This window comes from Pygoscelis adeliae, unplaced genomic scaffold (genome assembly GCF_000699105.1).
Source record: "Pygoscelis adeliae isolate BGI_AS28 unplaced genomic scaffold, ASM69910v1 Scaffold286, whole genome shotgun sequence".
NCBI lineage: Eukaryota > Metazoa > Chordata > Aves > Sphenisciformes > Spheniscidae > Pygoscelis > Pygoscelis adeliae.
The window spans coordinates 6,523,898-6,534,631 of NW_008825076.1; the positions used below are offsets into that span (position 1 = coordinate 6,523,898).

The 10,734-nt window shown below is 39.5% G+C and overlaps 1 protein-coding gene across 2 annotated transcripts; it reads left to right on the plus strand.

The window, feature by feature from the left end:
- The first annotated feature begins 182 nt into the window (after positions 1 to 182).
- FAM217B (family with sequence similarity 217, member B) lies at positions 183 to 8,369 on the plus strand. Of its 2 annotated transcripts, XM_009326791.1 has the most exons (5): positions 183 to 260; positions 1,182 to 1,387; positions 2,559 to 2,670; positions 2,762 to 2,847; positions 3,240 to 8,369. In XM_009326791.1, exons 2-5 carry the CDS (start codon positions 1,293 to 1,295, stop codon positions 4,429 to 4,431), a joined length of 1,485 nt encoding a protein of 494 aa, XP_009325066.1. In that variant the 5' UTR covers positions 183 to 260; positions 1,182 to 1,292; the 3' UTR covers positions 4,432 to 8,369. The 2 variants fall into 2 exon arrangements, with proteins under 2 accessions (XP_009325066.1, XP_009325065.1); XM_009326790.1 differs by lacking the exon at positions 183 to 260 and having other exon boundaries at positions 968 to 1,387.
- Positions 8,370 to 10,734: the final 2,365 nt, after the last annotated feature.

The window sequence follows — 10,734 nt, forward strand, 5'->3', positions numbered from 1 at the left end:
CAGCCGGTGCGGCGTCGCGTTGGCCCTTTTCAGGTGGTGAGCTGCCCCGTCAGCGTGCGCCGGTGCGTTGTGCCGAAACCCGAGGGTCCCGGTCCGCGGGGATCTGGTACCCTGGGAGCCGGCACCCTCCCCGCGCTCCCTCCTCGGCCAAGGGGACGGGGGGGAGGGAGCCACCAGGGAATGGGACGGGATCAAGTGTAGGTAGATACAGGTACGAATAGGGGTGTAAATATGTAAAGAGCACTGCAACAAAACTAAAGGTGGGTGAAGAGGGGTGTTCTGGTGCTAGTCATCTGTCACCTTTTGCAAATCGTATCTGCGCACCCTGGTACGGGAGTGCGGTTTCTGGAAAATAAAGGAATGCTACAGATTCTGGTCTGAGTATTTTTGGTAGGAGTTTATGAGTCCCGACAGGTTTGTTTTAGAAAAAGAAAAAAATTAAGTATCTGATACAAAATTTGCATATATGAATATAGGAAGAGCGCATCTTCTGACCCAAAAAAGACAGCTCAACATGCACAGAACGTGGGTGGTTGATCAGCTGCTCTTGTTAAATTAAGAGCAGAAACACCCACAGCCGTTTGACTGTGATACTTGGCTCCAGTCAATACATGTAATGCTGCGCAGGAGGAACAAAACGATGACGAGCACATTACACAATGAAAAGCAGCTCTTCTAATGCTGCTGTACCTTCAGATATTTAACTGTATTTTACCAGCGGTCCTTCAGGGACAGGCCTGTAAACCTCATGGCAAGAGCTCGGTGGTTTGCGGGGTGGCTGGCCCAGCCTCCCTCGGCACTGATGCGGTACCGGGGCTGACTGACGGGCTGTGCCCGGTGGCTGCAGCAGCAGCAGGGCTTCCCACAGCAAAGCCTGCGCCTGTCCCCCCTGGCTGGCTTTGGCCCGGGGCGCTCTGCAGCTTTAGTGGCCAGCCTGTGCCCCTGGGAGGGGGAGCACGGCTGCCCTCGCTGCTCGGCTCTCCTCTCAGTACCCAGGGCGATGACAGCTCGGCGCGGATCGGCAGTAGTAAGGCGAACGGTGCTGGTTCCCATTAAGCGGGCGCTGGTGGAGGGGACAGTGTTTTCCAGTACCGTTTGGTAGCTGATTACGTCTGTCTTACTGCTTTAAAAATAAATCACGTTGGGAGGAATCGCATGGTGTTTGTTTACTGCATCTCTAGGACGTGGTGATGTTTGCATTTGATACGCTGTGCCTTGCGAACCCAAAAGACTGGAGTCGTTTGAAGATTATGTAACAATAAAGGTGCAGATACCCTTTAAAAAGAGTAATAATGGGACCAGGCATTCAAGAATATCCCTTATTACTGCACAGAGAGACACAGAAAAAGGAAAGCCAAATCAATGAAAACCACAAAGGAATGGTAAAGTAAGGAAATTATTTTCTGTCTTTCTAGTTACAGAAACCTCTAAATACTGTAGATTCGTTAATAAGTGCATGGCTGTACTGCTCAGGTTGTCCACAGCAACAGAAATGATTGTGCAGTATGATCGTGCAGGTCACAAAGTGACAGAGGTGACTGCATCAATGCTGGAGGCACAAGGCTTATTTTCATTCTTTTGTAAGCTCTTGAATTGGTTAAATCATGGTTTTTAAAACAAAATCTGACTATACAGACATAAAAACTGCGAGCAAGATGTACAGCCTGACAAATTAACTGAACTGCAGTCAAACTAGATTAGACCGGGAGGGCACAGTTTGCTTATTCCTGTTCTAAAATGACATTTTAAAGCTTTCCTTTTTAAAATTAGTAGTATTTCTTGTCTGTAGAACAAACACTGTTTTCTGATTCTTACAGAATACAGAGTTAATGATTCTGTGTGCTTACACAGAAATGTATCTGATTTAATTGAGGAAATACGTATTTTAGTTTTAAGCGGTCCAGATCAGTAAGGCCATCCATTTGCTTGCATATGAGTTTTTCTCCTACTAATATTTCCACAACCCCAGTATAAGATGAAATGGTGAATTTTGTTTGTGCCTTTGCTGTGAAATAGTTTGTATTAATATCAGAATAGATTGTATGCTCCCTGCCCACTTCCACTCCTTAACTTCATAGGAATAATCGTTTAAATTTTGTTGAGAGTATGCAAATGAGAAAGGCAAGCAAGATTTGGTTTGCAGTGGCCTTCATACTGTACTTTATAATTTTTTTTTTTAAATTGCAGTAGGACCATATACCAGTTACTATAGAAAACAGTAGTTAAATATGTAGTCTCTAATATTTACTATTTATAATCCCCAAAGTAACTTTGGGATTCTCTGATAGAGAATTCTATATGAGGGTTAAGTTCTATTATTATGTCATCTGATTGAATTATTAACTTTTGCATTGGTAGTATTAAAAATATAGTAGTGCCTTAGTAGTACAAAAAAATAAAAAGTGACCATGGCATAGTTCTGATGAACTTTAAGAATAGTTGCAATCAGCTCTCTCTCTTTTTTAAACTGAATTGCACTCTAAACTTTTATTGTATTTCTATTCTGATGATCGTATATGTTGCTATTTATATGTGACATTCTGTTTAATCCTTGTTAGTTACAGTAATGGAAAAAGCCATCTGAGCACCAAAGGACTAAATAAACCAATTTCTCATGTGAAAACTTCTCCTGGAAGATTAGGCAAAAATGTATCAAGCTCCACTGAAAAGGTAAATAATTCTTTTTTTTTTTAAACAGAAAAAGGGTACTTAGTTTATGTCAGCTTTCTTCATAACATCACATACTTTCATATCTTTTCAGATTTCCCATGAGACTCAAGATGGTAACCAACCAAGTATTTTTAAGAAGGGAAGAAACCAGCTGGATGACAATGCTCAGTCAAAAAGGTAATTTTGTGTTAAGATTGTCTGTTTAATTTGTAGACATTTCAAACTGGTATGTAAAATGCTTGTGATGAAATCATGGCTTCTGTGTTTTGCCTTTGGCTTAACTGGTCCCAGAATTCAGCATTTATGAGGACAACAAATTTAAGTTATCAATATGGGAACTTAGTGAGTTCTCAGGCAAAATCAGAATAAAATAAAACAAAAAAAATCAGTAGTAGGCAGTGTTATCTCTGCCAGCAGATATTACTTTTACCTCATTACTACGTTTCCATGCCAATTTTAGCTTCATTCGTGTAGATCCATGTCCTTGAAGGAGGTAGCAAGACCTTTGTAAACTGTTGTTCCAAAGACATTAATCATTCTAACAGGATATGATCTTTCTTTTCATTCAGGATCACGAGTGTTTGCACATCGCTGCACAGAGTACAAGGACCAAAGATGAGTCTCCCAGAAAGAAGGCAAAATGAATCTTTCCTGCACAGGATCCCTCCTAGCATAAAGGGCAGCACACAAGGTAGCTTCTGTAGGGTTAAAGAAGGCCCGATGCAACATTTTTATGGCAGTAAAAAAGAACAGTTGGAAAAGAATCATGAAGAACATGTTGCTGAAGCTGGTCCATGCTCTTCTAAATGGCGAGAACCATCTGTAGATGAAATGTTTCTTGATTTTGAATCAGTACAAATTATTAAAGAAGATGCTGAAGATGATAGTGCCAGTGATCTCTCTGATTCAGAAAGGATTCCCATTCCCCCATCTCCCTGCACACCACCAGAACTCATTCTCAGAGCTGAAGAAATTGATCCGGTTTGTTTGGAACATGTCCCTGATACGGGTTTTAAAGAATCAGAATATTACTACCCAGACTTCCTCCCACCCCCTTTCAACTCGTGGGACTTGAAGCAAGTGGCCATCTTTGTTAATGTAGAGGGTAAAACTGAATTTCGACCAAAGCCAACAGGATTTCTTGAGAAATACATTGATCGCCTTTTGCAGCTGGAATGGCTGCAAATGCAGACTGTACAGAATGAGAAAGGAAAGGCAGCCAAAGCCAGACCACAGACTGCTCCCGGCTCCATCCGTACCCTAAAAAGCCCTGGCAAAGGCAAAGCATTGCTCAGCCCTTTGCCTAACAAGCAAGTGGTTCCCCAAGAAAGTGTTACAAAGCTGCCCAGAAGCTATTCAGGTCACAGGGGAGATTCATACTGTGAAGAAAGTCGCCAGTTATATTCTCATCCAGGTCACTTGAAACTTCCTGAGAGAATGGGATGTGCAGTGTCTTCTCAGAGACAATCTGGTGAAGTAAGGAGTGAACTGAAAAAAAAACCAACTGCAAAGCAACAGCTTCTCAATATGCAGCCCTCTGAGAACAGTTCTAAGATTCAAAGTGTTGGTAATATCAGAGCCCCTAAGCAAACCCCAGTATTTCACAGTTCAGCTGCTCCCGTCAAAGGCTTAAAAACATACGCGTGTACAAATCCAAAGAAAAATGGCAATGCCAACAATTATGTTCCTTCTAAAAAACCAACAGGGGACAGGAAAATAAAAACAAATGGCACAAAGCAAACATCACGCAAATTTATATGAAGAAAAATTAGTTAGTAAATGTTGATGCTTCTTGACTGCTAGAAAGCATTTGGCCAACACAGAAGGGTCATGTTTTCCTCATAGGAAGATCCTGAGAAAATACGTTCTTGATGCATGGTTCTAAGTCAGCACTGTTCATTTCAATACATTTGATCTTAAGCCAGCAAGGCCAGCAGGAAATCTTTTCCCTGAAGGCAAGTGTCTTCCATTGGTCTTTCCTCAAAAATACTTACAGTTGCTCAGTGAAGATAACAATAGCAGAGTATGAAAGTTCAGAAAATATGTAATTATAACATGTCCTCCTCTTTGCACCGGTTGAAATCCATTGAAGTCTGTGGCGTTTCTTATGCTTACCTTGGTGTATTTGAAAGAATAGGATCCATGCTCTTTTTCTTGAACAGATGTGCTATTTTCTGAGACAGGTTTGATCGTGGTGTTTCCTGATGGAAAAGGGCTCAACTGTTTTTATAGAATAATGGAGCATGCTTATCTATGCAAAGTCAAACTCTAATTCTTCACAGAAGATGATGAATTGGATTTTTTTGATGAATTAGATATTTTTTTGATAAGAAGAATGGAGATAATGTTTTGAAATATTTTAATGCAGAAAGGATTCTTTTTAAGACAAAAAATTATTAGGGAGCACTTCAATAGTGGCAGATTAAGAAAATGGAATGCATATTTTTATACCCAGAAATCTTCACTGTGTTTACAGACAGCTTTCCTTGAAGTTCATTTTGTAAGCCTTGATGCTTTTTGTCATTTAGAGGAAATGACCCAATTTCAAATTGTACATGGATATATATGACTAATGCAAAATGAGGGTATTACTAGAGACTCTGGGGCCTAATTTGCAGAACTGGTAGCCTCTCAAAACATAAAAAATAGACTCTTAGGGGATGAATTTAAAGGCTATTGTAAGTTCAAGGAAAGATATATTTTGATACAAAAGATACCTATTTTCAGTCACCCGAGATGACTATTACTTATCCCATGGTCCAGTCTACTTCAGTTAGCTTGGCTTCTTGTTTCAAGGTTTAGTGAAGTGACATGAGGAACTACCCTACAGAAGAAATTGTACGACCAGGAGTGGGTCCTGTCCTCGGACCCTCTGTTTTCTCTTGTGTCTGTGAGATACAAGAGAATATGTAGGATAGTTCAGTGAGTATTCAAGTGTCAGTTCATCTGTTACAATTTCAAATCAATCACAGCAGCTGGGGACATGATCTTGTTAAAGATGAAATTCTAGAGGATGTTTTGTACTTTCATTTTAAAATGAAACACTGAGCAGCATTAACTTCATCGTCAGCCACCAGTCACAGTGAACTGTTTATGAGAAGTGAGCTGAGGTCTGACGGACCAGATTTTACAAGCGGATCCTTCACATTGTGGTAGAAAATGAAAAAGTAGCAAATACTAAAGAGTACATTATGTATATAGTTAAATTGCACTTCTCCTGTTGAGCTCATCTTGGTTTTAAGATGCTTAGCTGTTTCTATTCTTTCATTGTGCCTACCAGATTTTCAGCTTTGTAAAATTTCAAAGCATGGATTTATATGTAGTTTAAAATGTGAGAATATTAATAAATGTAGTAATAAACTAGAGTATTTTACAGTACATAAAAACATTGCTCAGGAATAGTCTAAGAAATATTTTTAGTGTTTTTTTCCTAGTCTACTGGAGACCAAATGTGAAATTTTAAATTGATAAAGGAAACAAATGTGATATACAGTATTATATTTCCATATTCAGTATTTGTGAAGTTACAGTTAAAATGAATTGTAGTTGCATGTACATTCAGCTCTATGCAATTGAAGTGAAACTTAATCTGACATGCTCAAAGATCAAATAAATTGGTGTGGTGAAACTCAGAGGATGGCATTCAACACCAGCAGCTGCAGAGGACCAGCACATTCTATTGCTGCTATTTCATCCTTTTGTTTTGTTCCAGACTCATCATGTATTTCAGCTTTTTTTAGATGAAAGGTTCTTGCATCCAGTGCTAGAATTTCAAACTCTGGCCAAATTCTGCAAGCCTTCATTACTCACGTTTTCCTGATTCACGTTAACAGTAGTGAAAGTCAGTAGGACTGCTCTTGCCAACAAGCACTACTTTAGCGCACGATTTTAGTACACTGGTTTAGTGCACTATTATAAGCACCAAAAGCTAGGTGAGTGGGATTGAGTCAATAATGAGAATAGCATTTTTTTAAAACAAATTCTATTAAATGCAGTAATTAATTTAGCATGTTATTATAGCACTGAATATTAGTGCATGCTAAATTTTCCTCTGAAATGTTACTCTCTATTGATGCTTTCCTAGGTTATAAGGAGGGCATGTAGATACAGGCACATTTTGCATGATCACTTCTTAAAGAATAAATAAATAGTGTTTCAGTCAGCTTTGACCAGAGCAAAGGTGATTGGCACTGAGAAAAGTTTTTTTCTTACAGACCTAGGAAAGTTTTGTTTTCATGTAGTGCTTGTGATCTGATGGGCATCAGTCTGTTGTTGGAAACTGAGAATTTGAGCAGGTGGAGATGGTGATGCCACGTAAAACAAGTCTGAGTACTTGTTCATCATTGAGCTCTGGCTGTGATCTTGCCAAGTAAGTTTGTCTCACATGATAACCACACAAGTCTAATTTTCGTTCATTGATTTGATACTTCTTACAGAGTCTTCTTTGTTCACATACAGAAATAGAAATTCTGTGTTTGCCTCAACAAGCAGTTCTTAGCGTGAGCAGACCTGCAAGGGTTGGATTTTATCCTGCAGCACTTTTGCTTCCATTTTAACTTGACTGTGTTCTGGGCCTATAGATAAAAAGAGCTCCTTTTATGAAGAGGACTATGGTTTATGTTTCCTTCATTTTGTATTGATGGATATTGTCTTTAGAAGCACTTCTGAATATCGCAGAAAAGTTTATTCCATCAAATACATTCAGTTTGGAATTAAAATACTTCCACAGCTCCGTGTTTGTGTGGCTATTTATATTTTTTTTCACTGTGTTTAGCAATATGATCATATGTGTGTCTAAGCCTAGCATTGACAATGCTTCTTGAAGAACAAGTTTACTGTGATGTGAGATAATTCAACATTTTTTTCTAGATGATTTAAAGGTTTAATGTTCTGCAGTACTGTCTACAGAACAAATACGCTCAGGTTGCATTTTAAATAAACAGCCAGATTCTACTTCAGTTATGCTAGTACAAACTTTGAACAGCTCTGTTGTTTTCAACGAAATTACCCTGTTACAAAGATGTGAAGAAACAGAATTTTACTCCAATATGTATAAACTGTTTTCCTTAGTAATTCTAAACTATATTTTTAATGCATAACGTGAAGAATTTAAAGCAATATTGTTTTTCTCTTGACATGTTTCTTTTTTCTCCATTACTTACATCTCCGCAGTGAAATACTGTGGTCAGTTTTACCTCCCTCGCACCCCCTTGCACCTTGTGGTAGCTTTCGGTTATGTACAGCAGTTCTGAAGTTTCTGCACAATGCCTCCAGATCCTCATTCTGTTAGCAGTACGGGTATCAAGCTTCTGCAGTTCCTCAGAATTCATGCTCCAAAGGGGGGGGTTTCGCTGTGTGAGCAATGCATACCGTTCTGGGAAGAGGGGCTTCACGTCTTCCTCAAGTGGAAGAGCCTTGCAAGGAAGACTCAAACCAATCCCTGCTGCTGGTTCAGTATCCTAAATCATGGGGTGGCTACTTGTTAAGACTGATAAGGTGGACTGTATTTTTTGTTCCAAATGAGAGATTGTTTGCTGGTACGAATTCAGGGCCGTGAGGTGATAGTGCTTCTCACAGAGGCAAAAAGGCTCAGCAGTATTCGTTCTGAGAAAGTTGAGCTTAGAATGAACAGGTTGCCAGAAGTAGGGAGCTCTCATCTCCCACCGATGCCCCTCTCCCAGGGGGCATCTCCCATCTCCCCGTAGCTCCCGGCCCTACCGCCTGTGTGCTGCCGGTGCCCGTGTGCTGCCGGTGCCCATCTGCTTTTTGCTGCTGACCCGTGCCCAACAGGACGGCAGAGGGGTATAATGCTGCAGGGGATGGTTATGCTTATTTCATTGATCTAAACTGTCTTGTTTGACTCCAGACTGCTTTATTATGCCAGAATCCAGTTATTGCTTGCGTCCTTTCTGAGTTCCATTTATTGTTGTTTGAGGTAACTTTCATCTTGTATTTGCTATTTAAAGGATCTTGTTGGAAGTTTGAGAGTATTTTGACAGAGTTTTTTCAGTCAGTATGTGATACCTTTTTTGGATCTGATATTATAGTTGAAATTTCTACAGTATGAAATTGCCTATAATGTACTATTTTTTGCCTTATTTTAAATGTATTGAGTCTTTGTTGCTCCCATTGGCATTAGTGGGTTTTCTTCTGAAAAATAACTAAACAGACCACTCTATCTGGAAAGACTGGAACTCTATTAACTGAGAATTTGCAGCCCAGCTTTTGATGTTGGTAATCACGTGTTCTTATTTATTTGAACTTTCTGTGGATGTTTTTGCTAGTAGTTTCATTGGGAAGTGATCTTGTAATTCAAAGTTACTGTATATTTACTATATTAAAAGTGAGATACTGCCTATTTGTTACTTAGTTGTATTTTTTTCATCATCCACAAGATGGCACCTCTGAATTTTTCATTTGGAGAATTTCTTTACTACAGTGTAGGACAGAGCTTGTAGCTCAGCATCTCTCAGCTATATTGCTGCTGATGGCCAAGCCGGGTGGTTAAAGCTGTATGATTATTTCTACTCCACATGGCAGTCACTTCTGTACTGGCTGTGTTAAGGCATCATAATGGGTGAAAATAACAGGAAAAACTTACTTCATCATATTCATACCTTTTTTTTTAAATGCACTAATCAATGAGTTTCACATTCTCTGTTATAATCTCCAGGACACTTAGAACATGATCCAAAGAACAGCAGAGACACGTGGGTAGATGCTTGGAGAAAACCACATTCTCGTGTTGCTAGTATACATGGATAAGTATGTTTAACTGAATTTCACACACAGCATGTTCATTTGTTCAGCTGAGACTAATCGAGGAAAATGAGAGAGATTCAAAGGGGAAAAAAATGGCATTTCCTATTGCTGAAAATCCCTTTGCTTTGCTGTTTTTGTAATCTTTATATTAAGCGTTACAAAACTCCTCTGTGAGATATCACACAAGAATTTACAATCAGAACGTTCTGGCTATTTGAGGTTTTCCTGATGTCTAAACCATCCTATCCTGTGCTGCTATTATATAAAATAATAATATATTTATTTTATACTTACTTTATTTAATTAAGTATAATTAGTGTTATTTTGTCCTGTTAATAGTGAATCTCAGATCATCTGCCTGCCTTCCTCCCCATGCTCGCTGTTATTTAAAGCATCGTGGCCTGTTTGACATGATCTATTGCTTTTCTTCTCCCCTGAACAGGAGATCAGTTCGTCCCTAAGTCTTCCTTTCACAACTTCCAGAACACTAAATTAATTATTTTCCAGTTCTAAAAAAGAATAACCCCCCTTGTGCCCACTAAAAGCAATACCGGAGAAAGGAAAATGCTGTAAAAGTTTTCATAGAAGCCAGGACCTTCCCCACGCTCCCTGCCACTCAGTCTTCTTTTTTACACAGTTTTATGAGACTTAATTTTTCATTTCTTGCTTCTTTATGTAGTTTTATTTAAAACATATTTTTCACAAGCTGGGTGCGAAGTTCAGCTTGTGGGTATACAAGTTCATACTTGATGGCTTTTCAGTTGAACAGGGCAATCTAGTGTTGTTTATATCAGCTTTCAAAGAACTTGTTCTTGGTTCAAAGTCTGAAGTAATATAAAAGTAGCACTCCTGGGCACGGCAGATAACAATAGCTCCCATTAAATATAAAGTTACACATCTGCATTTTTGCAAACAACTATGAAGTTATTGGGAAATGGCATTTCCAAGTAACTGTCAAGGAAAGCCACGTGTTTTATTCTGGCTGTATAATGGTCATAAAACCAGTAACAGCACATTTGGTTTGCGTAATACTGGAAATGACAGTTGCAAACCGACTGGAAAAACACCAAAGGAGGACTGAGCTTTGCTTTGGGTCATTTCAGTTTTACAGCATCAACAGTTCATTTTTGTTTAATTTTGTCTGACGAGGCAGAAATACTCGCTTGTCCTCTGGGACGGCTCAGATGCCAGTGAAACCGCAGGTAACTACTTAGCGGAAAGAGCTTCGACTGTAACAAGCCGCTGCGTCAACTTCCAGGGAACGACTAACTCAGCTGCAGCCTGTCCGGGCTGGGGGGGGCC